This window comes from Phragmites australis, chromosome 18 (assembly GCF_958298935.1).
Source record: "Phragmites australis chromosome 18, lpPhrAust1.1, whole genome shotgun sequence".
Classification (NCBI taxonomy): Eukaryota; Viridiplantae; Streptophyta; class Magnoliopsida; order Poales; family Poaceae; genus Phragmites; species Phragmites australis.
In genome coordinates this window covers 26,164,312-26,182,678 of record NC_084938.1, presented here as the reverse complement: position 1 = coordinate 26,182,678, position 18,367 = coordinate 26,164,312, and the positions used below count along the sequence as shown (strand labels likewise).

The window sequence follows — 18,367 nt, the reverse complement described above, 5'->3', positions numbered from 1 at the left end:
GAATTGAAACGTTCAAGTTCCCTGCATTTCAAACAGTCCGGTAGAAAAATAATTGCATCTTTGAAATACACAAGTCAAGATAATATCTCTGGAAAACTAACAATAATTGCATCTTTGACCATTTAACGAAATTTGATTGATTATGAAGATGGTATAATTAGGTTTGTCCTCATAAATAATTTTACTTAATTCTGAGTTTATTAGTTTTCAGATACATATTAAAGTGGCGATTGACAGGTTACATAACACTCTTTGGAGGCCTCATACAGCATTAGCGTCTATGGTGCTCGTCTAGCCGTCAAACCCCTCTAGATTACCGCTCTCCCTCGACTCCCGCCGGCTCCGGCTGCTCCTCGCTCGGCCGATGCTGCCGGTGACGCCATCGCCCATTTCGTCGAACACCCGCCGAACCATCCCCTCAATGACGTCCACCGGCAGGTGCTCCCTCCGGCCGCTGGCCACGGCCCTGTCATTGGCTTTCAAGAATCCGGCGTACGCGCCGCGCACCGCCTTGGCCGCTGCGGCCTTGATCTGCTCCCGGAGGTCGCCGTCCGGTATCTTGTACTCGGCCCCATGCCTCCTCACCCGCTCCTCGAGCGTGTCGGCGAACGCCGCTGCCTTCTCCCGCGCCTCGTCCGGTGACCAGATCTTGGGCGCTCCGGAGCTGCTGCCGCCGACCAGCCGGACGAGCGGGTTCCACGCAGCGTCCTGGTACTCCCATGCCGCCTCCTCAGCCGCTGCCTTGTACCGGCGCCTCATGGTGTCCTCACCGATCAGCTTCGCCAGCTCCGAGCCCCGGGCGCGCATGTATATGTACCAGTACGCGTTCATGGCCATGACGTGCGACGCCACCGTGTCCGTGCACACCCGGCGCGCCGCCTCGACGTGCCGGTGTAGCGCCTCCAGCACGTTCGACGCCGCCTCGGCGAGCGGCGCGCGGTCGCCGCCCTCGCTCCCGTCGTCCTCGTCGCTGCGCTCCCGCTCCGCGCGCAGCGCGTTGTCCATTAGCGCGCGGTAGTCGTCAGACGCGAGACACTTCAGGTAATTCACGGCGTACCGCACGATCTTTGGCACGTGCCCGACGTCGGCGCCCGCGCTGTTGACGTAATGCGTCTCGATGCGGAGGCCGAACTCGAAGAACACGCCGGCCGCGGCGCGCGCCAGGGCGCGCTCCACCTCGCGCGTGCGCTCGCGGATGGCAACCAGCGTGGCCGACTCGCCGGAGAAGAGCTCGTCGAGGCGCTCCCGCTCCCGGACCACCGCTTCGAGCATGTCGAGCAGCTTGAACAGCCTCTGCGGCTCTCTCGCCGCGGTAGCCACGCCGTCCGCGAAGCGGAAAAACGCCGCGACGATGCGGGCGGCGATCTTGGCGAAGCACTCGGGCCAGACCGCCGGCGGCAGGGGCTCCAGCACGCGGGCGCAGAGCTGGCGTTCTGCCGCGAGCACGGAGGCGATAGCCACGTGGAAATGCGGGCTCCACAGGGCCATGGCAGACTCCAGCGACTCCCACTCCATGGCGTCGATGGCCTCTGCCGTGTACGACTTGAGGTACGCTGGGTTGAGCCGCATCATCGCCTTGGCCGCTCTCCTGTACCTTGCCTGAGTGACGTCACGGACAGTTATTTCAGTGACCCACACAGAGCAACTGTCACGGCAAGAAAAAACAAGGCACTAGAGACTATAGATAAAGATGTCACATTGACGTAGATATCGAGGCAGATGTCCAAGCAGTCGTTGCCGGCGAGCGTCCTGGCCATCCTCGCCGCGGCCTCCACCTCGTCGTCGGTGCCCAGCTCGTATCCGACCGTGTCTCCCTCGGCGCCGGCGACATCGTCGTCCGCGGGGGCCGGGTGCTTGAGCCTGAGGAGCAGCGCCTCGAAGAGGTCCTGGAGGCCGAGGAGCGCCTCGTCGAGTGGGCCCTCGAAGCGCATATCCTCCGCCTCCGTCTCGTACACCGCGCGCAGCGCCGCCGCGGCCTCGGTCAGCCTCCGCACGCGGCCGCGGCTGGCGGCCTTGGTTCGGCCCAGGAACCCTACCGCCTCCTCCACCCTCCTGACGGCCTCGTCCCCGCGCGCCACCACCTCCTCGATGGCGTCGCGCAGCTGGTCCACGCGGTCGACGAACGCGACTGCGTTCTCGGCGTCGGCTGGGTTTGCAGGGAGCGTGGCGGTCTCCTCGGCAAGCACAGACACGCGGCGGAAGGCGGCGAGGAGAGGCTCGGCTGGGGCTACAGCGCGGTCGATGCGCGCGCGCAGCGCGCGTGCAGCCACGGCCTGGGACTGGAGGTGGGATGACGACGGCGAGGCGCTTGACAGGAGCTCAGAGAGGCGATCGCCGGCCGCGTCGATGTCGACTTCAGCCTCGGCCGCGGCGGCAAGGACCGAGACGATGGCAGCTCGCGAGGCACAAAGCTTTGCAAGAACAGCGGCATCCGCGTCGGCATCAGCATCGTCGGTCGCCGAGGTTGACGCGTTCGGGCACATGGCCGGCGGCCGGCCGGTGTTTGAGCCTGTGAGGTAAACACGCGTGTGTATGATGTCTCTCACAATTGGCGCCTTCCTGGTGTAAAGCGTAGCATGGTGATTAAGAGAAGAAGGTAACCGTGGGATTAGGGATGGACGGTGGATATTCCATAGGGAAGAGGACGAAGTTTTGGTGAGGGCAAAGCCCTTGGTGCCGCTGAGGACAAATGGTCATCTTTGGAGATTGCACCTTTTTTTTCCTAGTGAGAAAGATAGCATGCATGCATTGTTTCAGAAGAAAAAAGAAAGATATCATGCATTTTACAACTATCAAACTATGGTTTTGATGTAATGTTCTGTAATTTTCCAACTATACACACTGGCGCAGGAACAATGCATCCAAAGTACTGCCTCAGGTATTCACTCGACAGTTAGGACTTAAGACTCCTTTTCTAATTTTGTACTGACAAAAAAGTAATAAATATCATATATAGTTTTTCTGTTGATGATATGTGTATTAAATACCATTGTCATATGAGAAATCTAAATTTTCTGATGTATATTAACAGTCCAAGTTTTAAAAGTGTGACAAATATTCTATTACAACATTCATTTTGGACCAAAGGTAGTATAGTATGACAATGGCTGGATACAGTGCTCCACATATACAAGCATGCAACATTTCGGTGATACTTACAAGGCTCATCTCAGAAGTAAGCTATTTTTTTTTTTTCATTCATTAGAGAGAGAATTTCACAGGAACAATGCTTGGGGCCAATGCATACCCAGCCCAGAGCCTGTCTGTTAACAGTTGCTGGTAATCAGACAATCCAGGTTAGCTGAGGCCAATTAACTAATGCTTCTAATCATCGGCCAAACCGCACAAGATGGCCTTCTTTTACCTAAATAAATGGCATGGCATGCGAGGGATTTGAAAGAGAAAAAAAGATTGGAAATCCCGCACAGCAGAACAAATTTATTCTGTAGGAGTGCAAGTCCCAGAATTGTCGAGCAATCTCAAGCATGCTCTTGCTAGGTATGGAGCCGTGGAGCCAAAAGGAGATCTTTCCATGCCTCATAAAACATCCAGGTAACGCCGGACGTCGGCATGACCTCCAGGGAGCTCGTCGCCGATCCTCGGAAAAGCCCCTTGAAGCCCTCCTCTTGGACCACTTCAGCTAGTGCTGCGATCATGTGAGGCGGGCACTTCCCTAGCCGATAACTGGACGGTGTTGGCTATTAAGTGAGGAATTAGACTATAGATTAGAGAGACAAAATATTAAGAGGAACTAAATTAATTTTCTTTCCTTATTACAAAAGACCTCTAATTTATCTCTAATATAATATCTAACACTTATCTAATTTAAACTACACGATCTATAATTTTATCTGTAAATAAATCTAATTCAAACTAACAAACCAAATAGAAAAGCAACTGCACGGCCACTGTTCATGCGAGTGAACAGTAATCACGCGGTTGAACAGTAATCCTTCGTATGAACAGTAACCCTGCACGTAACAGAAGCTGATTGTACTTGCAGTTAGACCTAGAAGATTCAACGGCAAACGTGAAAGAGTGGTATAGTAAAAAGCTAATTTTTATATCACCCAAAGATATATACTAGCATCGTACTATAGTCAGCTTGTCATTAAATTCTGAAAAACACTCTTAATATCCTGAAGTGCATCAATCAGACTAAGAAAAGCAAGCAAGGAAAAATCAGCATGCATAGTGTGTTAAAAGCAAATTTACTCATCCCACCAAACTAATATGTTAAGAACTCACTGTAATCAGCAAGACTCCAAACTAACTACAGTGAATAGATAAATGTAGACAGCAAAGTATGATAAATACCTGATAGTTTCTAGAGGAGCAAGAACAGTTTTAGTCATAGCACCAGCCACTCCACTCACGAATTCTGCGACTTCTCTATTCCTCAGAAATTCTGCATTAGATATAGAGTCTTAGAAGTTAGATCAATGGCTCACAGCTCCATCAGCATTTAGCAAGACTTAAAACTCACAGGAAGTTCCTACTCGGCAAGAATCCTAAAGTGCCTGCAAGTGTCTAACTTTTTTTTTTTATTCCTGCAAGTGTTTAACTTTGTAGAATTTGCAATGGAGATGGGGAAAAAATTATCATACAGCGTACAGCTACAGTATCCATTTTCCCTTTAGAACGACAGCAACCAGTGATAAATATAATTTGTATAATTCACTACAGCATCAGCTAGTGCATTTGTTGATTTGCAAGCCATGAATCTATGAAAACAGAGGGAATCTAGAAGACACTGTTACCCTGTGTATTCAGTAACTGAATGAGTAGCTATTATTAGCCTGTTAATTCATACATATTGTCAAAATCTAATCCGGATTGTAGCATTTCCTTTTGTTTAGGAAACATCCTCAGTCTGGAACTCTGACCAATGTTCCAGTGCTGTGAATTTCTACACTTAATGGCTTGCATTTGCCTAGTTGTTGGCATGGAACTTCCTAGCAGGCAGAAGCAACATCACAGGTAGTTGTTTGACAAGACCCAGTCCAGCTTGGAAGTCGTAAGTGGATAGGAAAAAGAAAAACAACGGAACATGACTAAAAGACAGCTACATTCTACACGCGGTAAATGCAAAAAAGAAAAAGGCTGATCCGAGCGTGTTGTTGTGCCTGCGCCACTCGCGTTCAAGCCCCACTCGACATCGGTTCTCATCAATCTTACAGTCAAATCTCCCTTACTATTTCCCTAAAAAAAGGCCAAGAAAATTCTTGAGTTCCAAAGGACAATATTTAGTGTCGATTTTGAACGGAACGCATCACACAAACAAGATAGGAAGAAGATTATGAAAAGAGTCAAATTTATTCACCAAGTCATATAAACAAATATTCACCTACTTGTTCAAAGTTAGCTAATGATGTAAATGACAGCGCCTGTTCGAAGCTTACATATTTCTCCACAAATTCTTGTGATCAAATAAAAAGACAAGTACCGGATTTTGAAAAAAGGATCATAATTTTTAAAGAACCTTTACAGTACACCATGATACTAGATGGTGGAGAGTATTATTGTTGTGATCTAACCGTCCATTTTAGTAGGTGTTATTGTAATTATCTTGATACCCTTATGGGTAATTACGTCATTGACTGACCGGACTTCGGACCTTCACCACCCATCATCGATCGATCAACGGAGGGTGGAAACCCTAATAAATGAAATGAGCAGAATAAGTGAAAGCTTATCCGAAGAATAAACTAATATTTTGACATTTCCTAATTAAACATATAATTTACAAGTTTATCATGATTTTTTTTCCAATCCTACCCTTATGATAACTATGATACTCTTTAATTATACTCATAATACTGATGAGCGATAGAGTATCATTAACCAATCTAAACCACCGGATAAGAAAAATGAACGGCATGCACTCATTTAGGTGTACTGTAAAAGTCCTCAATTTCTATTCAATAAAAATAGTTATCTGACAGGCTACTTGTGTATATACATAGTGATCAGCTCCGGGCAATGGTCAGTGTGTGTGTATATATAGACTACCGATCTAAATTAACAATTTATATCTTTATCAGAAGATCCCTGGATCGAGATTCAAGGTACGCTCCCAACAACGTGCTCACAATATTTGACCAAATCAAGCAAGTAGTTGAAATCGGCATAAAACACTACAGAATAGCTCTTCACGACCGGGTTTTGAACCAGCAGTATGCAATGTATAGTGATACTTAGATTACTATCACTGTCGGCTGTTATCCACCAGCACAGTATTGGTATTTTTAGGAAATAAATAAATGAGCTGGTTCGGCTGTTGCTATCGCCAAAAAAAACACGGCTGCACAAAGGCCACAGCCACAGAACACACCGATGAGGTCGCGTCTACCCGCTGGCATCCAGACTCCGCCCTCGCCGCCATCAGCCGTCACACCACCGCCACCCTCACACTGCTCTCCTCCATGACACCCACCTCGCTCCCTCAGCTCACTCGCTCTACTTGTCACCCCGAGCTTCGCTCACAAGGTGCTCAAAGAAGTGGGCGCGGTAGGTGGGGGCTAAGGCATGCTTGTGTTTTGCTCACGGTGAGGGCCTTGCTGCCTCTGCTTCTTCTCCTTGAGGCCGTCACCAGCCGCCGCTGTCGCCCTGGCACAAAGATCGCTGCTCTGAGGAGCCCGCGCTGCTTGAAGGTCTGGGCTCTGGCTCCACTGCACCTCGTCGGAGAGAGGGAGGCGTAAAAGAGATAAGGGAGAGGGATGCTTGTGGGGGAAAGAGGTAAGATAGAGAGAGAGAGCTCCTGGAATGGAAGAGATAAGGGAGAGAGAGCGCACATGTGAGCCGGACGTGAGGACTAAACCGAAATTGCACTAGAAATAAAATTTAGGTTCAGTCATACTATCAGTGCCGGTTGGTATTACAAACAGATAGGGTTAGTATCAATGTTGGTTGTCTATACAAGCCGGTAGTGATAACTCGCTATCACTGCTGATTTTTTTTCTAGAACCGATAGTGTATTGTTTTTTTTATAAAACGATAGTGAAAATTGTATCATTGCTGATTTTAATTGATCTGGCAGTGATGAGGTGATAAATAAAATTATTTCTATAATAGTGAAAGCTGATCACAACTTCAAACTTCAAGCAAGGAACTAGAGTAATAGTCAAGGGCCAAGCTACCGTAGTTATTAACAATTCAATTTCACCTCTTGTACATAACATAATATCAAATACCGTACTATCTAAGCCTACACATGTTGAAGTGTGCACTAGGGGTTTTAAAACTCTAACTTCACCCCTGACTAACAGCATGAAGCCGAGCAGAGAAAAACATAAACATAAAAGAAAGCTGTTTGCCAGTTGAATTAGTCGCAGAATATACATAGGAAAATTAACCATGAATCAGAAAAAAGGCGCGTGACTTCTACCCATGACTCATTAAAAGATTGAAAAAATTACATGCAAATCCAATTCTGATATGAACAAGCAAGCACAACACTTCGGACAAAAAAAACGAAAGCTCGCCTTTGCCGCCTTACTAAAGAATACCCTGAGTATTAAAGAATTCCGTGTGGCCCACAAATAATTTTTGATGACACATACGCAGGCCCATATGAACATAGAGGGAAACATATGGCCCAAATAAACTGATCATATGGGCTCAACTGCAAGGACCATTTTAGACCATAGTCAGGCCACGTGAGCCCAACACATATGGGCCAGCCCAGTTATATGGGCCTCATTTGAGCTTTGAATATGTGGGCCTGGGCTCAGGCAGGCCCGTTGGCACGTTTTGCTATCAGTACACGAAAAAAAAGAAAGACGGCTAGAGGAGAACGCTGTGCCGGGGCAGCCGCCGGCCGGGGCCGTGGCGGTGGCCAGCGGCACTGCGGCGGCTGCCGTGGCTGGCGCCGCCGACGCCCGCGGCCGCCGACCCGGTGGTCAGCGTGGACAACAACAAAGTGGCGCGGCTCGGCGCGTCCAAGCCCGGGTCGAGGCCGCGGCAGCTGCTCTCGCTGCCGCCGTTCCCGGCCGGGGCTGACAAGCTACCCGGGAGGAAGGCGGCGCCGCGGCGCGTGACGGCGGTCAGCTGGGTAAAGCACTACTTCGACGACGTGCCGCTGGAGGTCCTGCAGGCGCACTTCAACAGGAGGATGGTATTTGTGCTTCCTTTTTCTTTGTACGGACATTCTTATCAGGTGCAAATGTGACATTTTTTTGTATAGTTAGTGTTAATTAAGAAAATGTAATATCCCGTGGTCACCGATGATTGTCGGGACGTGAGATGGATAGATCACCGTATAGGAGTTGCTTGTGGGTAGCAACGAGACCGTGAAGAAGAATCGGGACAAGAGTTCAGTTCATCTGTTTTGATCCATGCCTCTCCTCTGGGCGAGGCTATTTCGCGCGTGCGTTGGGCCGAACGAGTGGCACAGTCCGAAAGCTAAAACTTTCATTTTTTGGAAAGCTTTTCTCCTCTGCAAATTTCCTTTTTTATAAGTTTTCTAAAAAAACTTTTTCGACTCAAAACTTGTAACAAAAACTTATCCACAAAAGTTATCGAGAAAAGTTTCCGACAAATTTTATCCACAAACTTGTAACAAAAAGCTTATCCAGGGAACTTGTAACAACGCTTGTCCACAAAATTTGTTAGAAAAAAACTTATCCACAAACCTTGTATCAAACTTATCCATAAAAATTTTTAAGAAAAAATTTACACGAGAAAAGTTTTTCTTAAAAGTTTTATGAAAAAAAGTTAACGAAATTTTCAGCACAAACTTTTTTAACAAATTTTCAGCATAAAATTTTCAATTACGGAAGGTCCGATCAGCGCGAGGCCCACCGAGTCCGTGGACCTCTCGCACAGCAAATAACCTCCCCTTGGCCTCTGCCGGGTGCCCACACGCGCCCCGACAGCCCATCGTCCGTGACTTGGACGCGCGCAGACACCCACGAAACAGCTTTTTCGCTCTCCTCTGCTATCTGGCTCCCATTTGTACCTCTCTCACGCTCACTGCCCAGTGGGACCTGTTGTCCATAGATCAAGCCCACACAAAGCAATGACAGCACATGTGTTACACTACCGCCCCATGAAAACTTTGCTTGTCCCCATGCAAAGGTGTGCTTCTGATTCCTGATTCTTGAATCCTGAATCCTGAATCCGTCAATTGAAGCAAAGGATGCTGACTCAACCTTTTTTTAGAAAGGGGTTTTATTTTTACCACTGCCTCGATTTTCATTAGAGGCTATATAAAAACTGGTTCCATCTTGAAACACAGCCGGCAAATGTGCGAGAGCTAAGGATCGAACCCCCGTGTCGTTGGTTCGCTCCCCTTGAGCTTATCAAGGGAGCATTCGCTCGTTCATGCTGACTCAACCTTGCAATCAATATCAAGTTGGCAGACCACTGTGTGACTCTGAATCACATCAACTGAAGTTTAGCAAGCTTATTCCCTGTATCAAGAAGTGGGCCTACAAGCTGATTACTGCTTTGTTTTCCTCTTGATTGCTGATGCACTCATCTGCCATCCAACTCTTGCATCATTTTAATCGAGCTGAGATAGTGGGCTATGTGAACTGTGAAGAGCCAAGGAGCTAGATGGTTCTCTGTATCAGTGTGTGGAGTATCTTATAGATGTTTCCTGTGCAATGTCAGTATGCCAACTGAACCCACATGAAAATCCAGTGACATTGGAGCAAATCGAAAAGAGCTTTGTGCAGTACTGATCCCTGTTGTCACCTACGTCAATCTCAGTATACCTGGATCCCATTGCCTCTCGTCCACATTCAGCTGCTCAAAATTTCGTAGGCTGAAACCACCTCGTTGCCATAACCGCAGCTTGTCAGGCACTAGACAACCATTTACCATTCTCAAATCGCCAGGGCTGAAGGCACCTCACTGCCATGGCTATAAGCGGTCAAACTCTGAGCGAGCCTTCACTAGTCCATAATTCCAATGCACCAGATCTTGTGTGTAGAGGTCAGTTTTCTTCAGACAATGGAGACCATGTACCTCCTGCCCAATAAATGTCTGCAGCTTCATCAGTTCCCCTTCATGCTGCCCCTCCACATGGAACATGATGCCAACCCCTTTTTCTATGAAATTGGTATTCCATCCTATGCCATACTGTTCTGGTTGTTCTAGATCATAGGCTTTTGAGCTGGGAAAGTGTAGCAGCAGCCCACGCAACTCGTCTCCCATTCTGTTACACTGCCTTTCAACGAAGAGTTGGTTTGTATTAGCCATCATGCACTCAGGCATTTCATCAAACGTGTGGTCTGCAATATTCACAGCAACCTCCCAAAATATCAATGAGCCGTCGACCTGTGTAGGAACCTCATCGAGGTCAAGCTCAACACTAGGCTTTGTTTTCTCATCATCTGTATACTCTCTGCCCAAGGCTAGTTGCTGCAGTAAGCCTTCATGCGAGCTGATGTCGTCTGGCATCTCATCCCACATGACATCCCTGTGATGCATTTCATTCAACAGCTTGCCTACATCACCCGTGGTTGCCATCAGAGCCTTGAAAGTGACCGGTCGGCGATTAGCTTGCTATCCGTGCCAACGAAACCCTCTCCATATTGAGGTATTAGCTGCGATAAATTGTCCTGCGACTCAAGACCATGCAGCGATGCATCATCCCACACCACATGTTTGAGAGGCATTTCATCAAACACCTCCTGTGTAGCACCCATGAACGCCTCTTGAGTCCTGAACGCGACCGGCTCAGCCCGCGCTGGTGCGTCATCCACATAAGGCATATCATCGAACACCTTGTGGGTAGCAACCTCAGACACCACCGAAGCAGTAGGCATATCATGAGTATGGCGAACCTGATCCACCGCCTTGGACGTCAGATCGAATCGTGCCGCCACCAGCTGTTGCGTGGTGTGGATCGATCCCAGGCGTGCGTACAGCTGATCGAGGCCTGTTAGCAACCTCAGGAGATAGTGTTTAGTATGTATTAGATAGTATATGGTAGCCAGATACAGAAGTCCGGCACCGGTGATCGCCGGGCCACCTCTGCCGCCAACAACGTTCTTCTTCCTCTCCAAGTTTCCTCCGCACATCCCTCAACGTTCTTATCTTGCTACCTATTACACATCGCCACTTGGGCCGATTACACACACCAGGTCGGTCCCAAATACTTTGGGTTAGGCTTGGTTATCCTCATCTTCTAGTAGTCTTAGATTTTGTATTTTGATGAGCCTTGTTTTGAGAAATTTATAGAATAATCTATTTTCATAAATAATAAATTAAGGAAGAAAGGATATGAGTCTACCGCTTGCAAGAAAAAATCTCATGATAGTCAATATGGACCCTCACCACCCATCAATGTATGGTGTTCTTCGACTGATCGTTACTCTCGATGGTGAAGATGTTATTGATTGTGAACCCATATTAGACTATTTACACAGAGGAATGGAAAAAATCATAGAAAACAGAACTATTATACAATACTTGCCTTATGTAACACGGTGGGATTATTTAGCTACTATGTTTACAGAGGTCACGACCCATCTTCTTCTCATCAAGGTCTTGAGCCTTGAACTCCATCTCCTCCTCTACTTCCCACCGCACCCGAGCCTGGAGACGGTCGTCGTGCTGTATACTGACATCCTCCCCTCCTTGAGTGTTGGCTTGTCCCCAAGCCAGAGCATCTGGGAACCGATGGTGAAGATCATCCATGTTCTCCCGGTAGCCATTGTTGGAGGCCAATTAGACCACTTGACCAGAACTTGTGGCCGAACTCGACCCGCCACCCGCGACAGTCTCTGATCAAGGAACATAGTTGGAAAATGTGAGATAAAGGAAGAATCAGGAATAAGATCACTGACCGGGGTGTGGGGACCAACTGCCCGCTTCAATTGGGATACATGGAAAACAGGGTGGAGTTGAGTAGAAGCTGGTAATTCCAGCTTATAAGCCACGCTGTTGATTTGTTGTATGATCTTACATGGTCCAAAATAGTGAAAGGACAATTTGTAGTTGGCCAGAAGTGCTACCGATGACTGAGCATAAGGTTGTAGCTTCAGATAGACATAATCACCCACTAAGAAGTGTCGTTCATAGCGCTACTGGTCGGCCTGATGCTGCATCCTGTGTTGAGCTCTTTGTAGATGCTGCCTCACCACTTGAGTCATCAATCACCACTTGAGTCATCAATTGACGTTCAGAAAGCCATTCTTGCAAGTATGGAATAGCACAAGATTCAGTGACATCATATCCAAAGTGTTTAGGGGAATGATCATAAAGAACTTCAAACGGTGATCGTCCTAAAGAGGTGTGATAACTGGAATTGTACCAAAATTCCACTAAGGAAAGCCATTTACTTCATTTTGTTGGGCAAGCATGTATAAAACATCTCAAATATGTTTCTAAGCATTGGTTAACCCTCTCCGGTTGACTATCCGATTGAAGGTGATAGGCACTGCTCATACGCAATTGTGTGCCAGTTAATCTGAATAGCTCCTGCCAAAATAGACTTGTAAACAACCTATCTCTATATGAGATAATAGCTTGAGGCATCCCATGCAATTTAAAAATATTATTCATATATGCAGTAGCTACTATCAAGGTTGTCAAAAGATGGTGAAGAGGAATGAAATGAGCATATTTAGAAAATTTATCCACCACAATTAGTATGCAATTGAATGAACCAGATGTTGGAAGGCCTTCAATAAAATCCAAAGAGACCATTTGCCAAGCTCCTTTTGGAATAGGGAGAGGTTTCAATAAACCTGGGTATTTAACCCTCTCAGTTTTTGCTTGCTGGCAAACTAGACAGTGGCTAACAAAGAGTTTCACTGATTTCTTCAATTGAGGCCAAGCAAATATCTTTTTCACCCTGGTATAGGTAACAGGAAAACCTGAATGACCTCCTATATTGCTTGAGTGAAGAGATTCCAAGACCTTTTTCTGTAATTGTATATTGTTGCCCAACCATACTCTATTTTTATACCAAAGTACTCCATTCTGCAGAGTGAAGTGAGTGCCTGAATGGCCAGAAGATAAAGCAGCAATCAACTTCAAAGCATTGGGATCTTGCTGATAGCCAAGTATAACATCTTCTAACCACATAGGCTTCACTGTGGAGATAGCTAAACAATTGAGTACCTGAGTATCTTCTGGAAAATTTGGGCGCCGAGATAGAGTGTTAGCGGCTCTATTATCCACACCCTTCTTATAAACAAGCTTGTACTGCAATCCCATGAGTTTGGTTAAGGCCTTCTGCTGCCAAGGTGTGGTGAGCCTCTGATCATCTAAATGAACTAGACTGTGTTGATTAGTTTTGATGATGAACTCATCATGAGTGAGGTAAGACCTCCAGTGATCCACGGCAAATAAAATTGCTAAACACTCCTTCTCATATGTTGAGGGGCCTCTATTCCTTGGCCCTAACGCTTTGCTTATAAACGCTATGGGATGACCCTCCTGCTGTAACACTGCTCCAATGCCCAGCTCACTAGCATCAGTTTCTATGACAATTTTTTTTTTTTGAAATTGGAAGGGCCAAAACTGGTGCAATGATCAGTGCTTGTTTGAGTGCCTGAAATGCTTGCTCAGTTTGAGTGGTCCATGTGAACAGTGTGGCCTTCCTCAACAAATTGGACAGAGGTTTGCTCAAAATGCCATAATGTTGTATGAATTTCCTATAATAGCCTGATGTCCCTAGGAAACTCCTGACTTCCTTGTGGTTAGTTGGTGTAGGCCAATTCTTGACAATTGTCACTTTAGTTGGGCCAGTGGAAACTCCCTTCTTTCTGATCACATGGCCCAAGAATTCTAACTGAGTTTGAGCAAAAAAGCATTTGGACAGCTTCATATGGAGTTGATCTGAGTTGATATTACACATCGCCACTTGGGCCGATTACACACACTAGTTTAGGCCCAAATACTTTGGGTTGGGCTTGGTTGTCCTCAGGCCATGGCCCATCTTCTTCTTGCCAAGGTCTTGAGCCTTGACCTCCGTCTCCTCCTATGCTTCCCGCCACGCACGAGCCTGGAGACGGTCGCCGTGCTACATACTGACCTTAACAAGGCCTTCTTGCAGTCGCGACCACCGCGCATCGGACGGCACCGCCGTCACGCCCGTCGCCTTGAAGCCGAAGTCGACCAGACCCAGAGGAAAGGGTGTCTCTGATACCATCTGTAATATCCCGTGGCCATCGTCGATTGTCGGGACGTGAGATGGATAGATCACTGCATAGGAGTTGCTTGTGGATAGCAACAAGACCGTGAAGAAGAACAAGGACAAGAGTTCAATTCATCTGTTTTGATCCATGCCTCTCCTCTGCTATCTGGCTCCCATTTGTACCTCTCTCACACCCACTGCCTAGTGGGACCTGCTGTCCATAGATCAAGCCCACACAAAGCAATGACAGCACATGGGTTACTGAAAAATGCAAGAAGATACAGGTTTATGATATTGTCATGCGTGAATTGCTTGGTTGGAGTGTGGACTCTAGTGCTCAAGAGCTATTTCTGTATTGTAGTATTTCTTGCGACGGATTATATTGAAGGCATGTATTGATCAGGTTTTCTCCGAGAGCACGAGGTTTCAGCTGAAAGCATCCGGACTCAGAAGCATCATTTGAAGAAGGTTATATTGAAGGCTTTGTTCTGTAATTCTTTTTCTATAATGTTGTTGTACTGTCAACTGTGTGAATAAAGTAATTATGCTTAGCAGTTTGTTGCAGATTAAACATAATGACGTTATGGAGCCTGGCATGAGAATTCACCTTCCGGTGTCAGTGGCTGAGGGCGAGATAAAGAAGCGTTATGAGACCATTCCAACTGCCACATTGCATCCCAATAAAGATGAGATTGAGTACCTGAGGAGGCTTGTCATCTACAGGGTAATTGTTCGTCATAGGTTGTATTGCCATTGTTGATCCAGTCAGTAGCCTAAAGAATTCTAGCAATTCTAGCATTAACAAAGGTTTTTTTTCTGCGGATAATTGGCCTCTGTAGTTTGTACTTCAGTATTCTTCAACATGGACATATAGTATTATGAAATGAATGAATCGATCTCTCTACATATTGTGTTACTTCCAAAAGACTATTCGTAATTTGTTAAGCGTGTCTATTGATGGAGGTACCACCTTGGCGTCATTTCCGTGATTCAGGTTTACTGCTTTTATTTTACATGATTCAGATCCAACTCAGTAAGCTTAAGCTTTGGCTGCAAACGGGCAAGAGCCCAGAGGCAAAACTCAGTGGTGGAACCGAGCTCGTCGGGGTTCGATCCCCGGCGTCGTATCCCTTGTTGACCTCCAATGAAGGTCTCGGGTAAAAGAGGGTCCGGTGTAAAAAAAAAAGCTTAAGCTTTGGAATTACAGGACTCTGCTATACTGATGCTTAACAAGCCCCCCAAAGTGCCCATGAAAGGATATTTGCCAGTACATAACAGCATGGATGTGCTTGCAGCAGCAGCACTGCCATATGGAAATGAAGAGGGTCCAAAATTGGTGATCTCATGAGTTGTTTCTCTTTGAATTTTAGTCACCGTGTATAATCTCAAGCTCTGAGGACCTTTTTCCCCTATGGCTTGTGAGCACAGCTGCACAGGTCCATCGACTGGACAGAGAAAGTAGCGATTTGATTTTGATGGGTAGAACAAAAGAAAGCTTCACTCGACTTCACTGGCTTTTCACTAGCATAAATTTAGCAAGAATAACTTCTCAGGTAATCATCAATTCATTGATTACTGAGCCTTTGACTTAGCATGCCATGTCCCATCTGAATAATCATGGCCTGGGTGGGGGCGGATCTGGCCGGTGAGGACGGGATGAGGGCGTCGGCCGGTGACGGCGAAGAAGCGGTGACCGGCATTGGTAAACAAGGCGGGCTAAGGTACGGTTCATTGGTGGGAAGGGAGAGAGAGGGGAAGGTGGTGGAACTCACCGGCGGCGGCTTCGGTGCGATGGCGGGGGCGGTGCTCGGAGAGGAAGAGAGGGTGGCAGTGGATCTGAGAGAGAGAGGTGATACTATACGGATGGGGGAGGAAGTGGCACTGATTGTCTTTATAGGGGGGTGATGGCATGGGCACGACGGCTGCGCGGGGCGCGAGGTGAGGCGAGGGGCGTGAGGAAGCGGCACGGGGCTCGAGAATTGCTTGCGGTGATGTGACGGGCGGCGCGGCGCAGAGCAAGGAGTGGCGCCGGGTCGGGGGGAGAGAGAAAGAGAGAGATATATTTTTTGAATTTTTTTTTCTGAGAGCACGGGTGTGACAAACCCAGACAATACATTCACGTGTCTTGCATATGAAATGATATTTTCAACTGTAAGCATCAGTCTGTTCTGCTCTCTCTGCACTGCAGCTTCGAGTCCATTGCGCTGAAGCCCGGCACTCCCATCGTCGGAGATTACAAATATGGGTGGCTTGTGCACCAAAGGTGGAAGCAGAATCCCAGCCAGACTTTGAACCGTTCACTGGAGAACCGTACAAGCCGAGGAGGCCAGAAGGATTGGAGGTTCAGAACGGCAGTGTTCTCTCAAAAATCCCTTTGCTACACCTGCATTGCCGGGAGATGGTCGTCCCCAACATTGCAAAGTTCCTGAGCAGCACTGGAGAATGGCACGACGATGGCGCCCAAGGAGAAACCCAACCTCCTAAGGTTCATCGCACCAATGCCTTCGCACATGAAAATTAGTTGGAATATCATGTCTTCATACCTGGTGTAATCATGTAACCTAGCTTTCCAGTTTCTTTACCTTCCTCATGTCAATTCTAAGTTCCATGTAGTGTTAATTAGGCTGTTTCTTGAGTACTGTGAGATTGTAGCCACCATTTCAGATCAACACACAAACTGCTCATGTGAATGTAAACAATTTTCTTGAGAGAATGAGAATTAGTCTTGGTATATGATCAGCATACCTGAATTTGCTTGCAAGCACCCCTTTACAAGCACATTTTAATCACTGTACAATGTACGTTCCAACACTGACTAAGATTAGTGCTACTGAACTGATTAGTATCAGTAGTTCCAGAAGACTTGGTTTATCCTGTACTGCTTCCTGAGGTAGACGCCGAGCAACTTGTAGTACGTCCACCGCCGCTTCCCGCCGGCCGCCTCCAGCAACGCCTCAGAGCTGGCGTGGAAGCCGCCCTTGCCGAAAGCCTTGAACACGATGCCGTCTGTGGCCACGACGGGCTCGGCGCCGCCGTCCAGCCTGTCGAACGCGAACGTGAGGTTCCGCGCGAGCCGGCGCTCCAGGTACGCGTCCACGAAGCAGCCGTGCGTGACGAGGTCCGGCGCGACGCCGTCGCGGCGCATGTGGTCGGCGCTGAGGTGGAGGTCCCAGAACATGCACATCTTGGAGAATGCCGCGGCGCGGATGTTGAAGGTGGTGAGGTCGGGCCGGAACCCGGCGGCCACCATCTCCAGGAACGCGCGCTGCAGAGACTTCATCTTGAAGTTGGCCGCGAAGGAGAGGAGGTAGAGGTTCCAGAGCAGGTTCCCGGCGTCGCGACGGCCGAGGCCGACGTCGCTCACGAACGCGCCGAGCTTGTAGTACTTCTGCTGGGAGATGTACGCGGACGCCACGGCGCGTATAGCGCCCCGGGAGATGAGCAGCCCGGTCTTCTTGAGCCGGCGGTAGGCCGCCTCCATCTGCGGGATGGTGCCGGAGGCCGCGTATGCCCGGACGAAGGCGTCGCCGGTGGCGGAGTCGACGCGGAGGCCAAGGCGGCCCATTTCTAGCATGGCGGTCTCCATGCGCGCGAGCTCGCCCGCGGCGCCGAAGCAGGAGACGGCGAGCGGGTAGAGGGCACGCGCCGCAGCGGGATCCCGTGCGGAGAGCTCCCGCACGGCGAGCAGGACCTCGTCGAAGCGCCCGAGGCGCGCGTACGCCGGGAGGAGGCGCGGCGCCGCGGGCGGGAGGCACGGCGCGGCGGAGCTGTGCAGGAGCTGCGTCCAGATGGACCGCGCCTCCGCGAAGTCCCCGGCCTCGGCGCACACAACCATGAGATCCGCCGCGTCGTCGGCATACGGAGCGGTGGCTCTTAGACGGGGCAAGGCAGCGGCGCGCCGCCGCGGCGTCTGCGCGCGCGTCAAAACGCGGGTGAGGTCAGTCCAAGAAAACGATGGCCGCTACGGGAGCAGGGAGGAAGCTAGGGAGGAGGCAGACCTGGAGAGCTGAGGAGGACGGCGGGGGGTGGAGCCTTTGAAGACGGCGACGAGTGGAGCGGAGGGAAGGAGAGGCGGCCGAAGGCAGCGGCCGCCATGGTGGAAGCAGGAGCGAACACATCTCATCGTCTCAATGCCTCTCGGGACAGGAGAGGGGCCTGGATTGGTGACGACCGGTATGTTTTTGGCCTTTTATTTATTTTAAAGTTGGTTTTTATTGAAAGTTGTTTTCTAGCTTTTTGGCTATTAGTTTTTATAAGAAATGTTTAGACTTT

At 48.6% G+C, this 18,367-nt stretch overlaps 3 protein-coding genes across 3 annotated transcripts; 1 reads left to right on the top strand and 2 right to left on the bottom strand.

The window, feature by feature from the left end:
* Positions 1 to 179: 179 nt before the first annotated feature.
* Positions 180 to 1,931, bottom strand: LOC133899558 (exocyst complex component EXO70I-like). The gene is made up of 2 exons (XM_062340556.1): positions 1,698 to 1,931; positions 180 to 1,599 (listed from the first exon to the last, which is right to left on the bottom strand). The coding sequence occupies exons 1-2, from the start codon at positions 1,929 to 1,931 to the stop codon at positions 292 to 294; spliced, it is 1,542 nt and encodes a 513-aa protein (XP_062196540.1). The 3' UTR covers positions 180 to 291.
* A 4,834-nt stretch (positions 1,932 to 6,765) lies between these two features.
* Positions 6,766 to 16,616, top strand: LOC133898651 (RNA pseudouridine synthase 3, mitochondrial-like). The gene is made up of 8 exons (XM_062339331.1): positions 6,766 to 6,807; positions 7,790 to 8,116; positions 13,579 to 13,599; positions 14,513 to 14,563; positions 14,661 to 14,819; positions 15,303 to 15,431; positions 15,532 to 15,648; positions 16,284 to 16,616. The coding sequence occupies exons 1-8, from the start codon at positions 6,766 to 6,768 to the stop codon at positions 16,614 to 16,616; spliced, it is 1,179 nt and encodes a 392-aa protein (XP_062195315.1).
* Positions 16,617 to 16,773: 157 nt separating this feature from the next.
* LOC133899715 (pentatricopeptide repeat-containing protein At3g42630) lies at positions 16,774 to 18,265 on the bottom strand. Its single transcript, XM_062340759.1, has 2 exons — positions 18,094 to 18,265; positions 16,774 to 18,005 (listed from the first exon to the last, which is right to left on the bottom strand). The coding sequence occupies exons 1-2, from the start codon at positions 18,211 to 18,213 to the stop codon at positions 16,941 to 16,943; spliced, it is 1,185 nt and encodes a 394-aa protein (XP_062196743.1). The 5' UTR covers positions 18,214 to 18,265; the 3' UTR covers positions 16,774 to 16,940.
* Between the last annotated feature and the right edge of the window lie 102 nt (positions 18,266 to 18,367).

Bases quoted from the DNA above. Each gene is read 5' to 3' on its own strand.
- LOC133898651 (XM_062339331.1), top strand. From the start codon at position 6,766: ATGGAAGAGATAAGGGAGAGAGAGCGCACATGTGAGCCGGAC. The intron at 13,600-14,512 runs GTTGTATGAATT...TTTCTCCGAGAG, and splicing joins TTTGCTCAAAATGCCATAAT to CACGAGGTTTCAGCTGAAAG. The intron at 14,820-15,302 runs GTAATTGTTCGT...TTGGAATTACAG, and splicing joins GGAGGCTTGTCATCTACAGG to GACTCTGCTATACTGATGCT.
- LOC133899558 (XM_062340556.1), bottom strand. From the start codon at position 1,931: ATGCGCTTCGAGGGCCCACTCGACGAGGCGCTCCTCGGCCTCCAGGAC. The intron at 1,600-1,697 runs GTGACATCTTTA...GACGTCACTCAG, and splicing joins GCCTCGATATCTACGTCAAT to GCAAGGTACAGGAGAGCGGC.
- LOC133899715 (XM_062340759.1), bottom strand. From the start codon at position 18,213: ATGTGTTCGCTCCTGCTTCCACCATGGCGGCCGCTGCCTTCGGCCGCC. The intron at 18,006-18,093 runs GTCTGCCTCCTC...ACGCGCGCGCAG, and splicing joins CGTCCTCCTCAGCTCTCCAG to ACGCCGCGGCGGCGCGCCGC.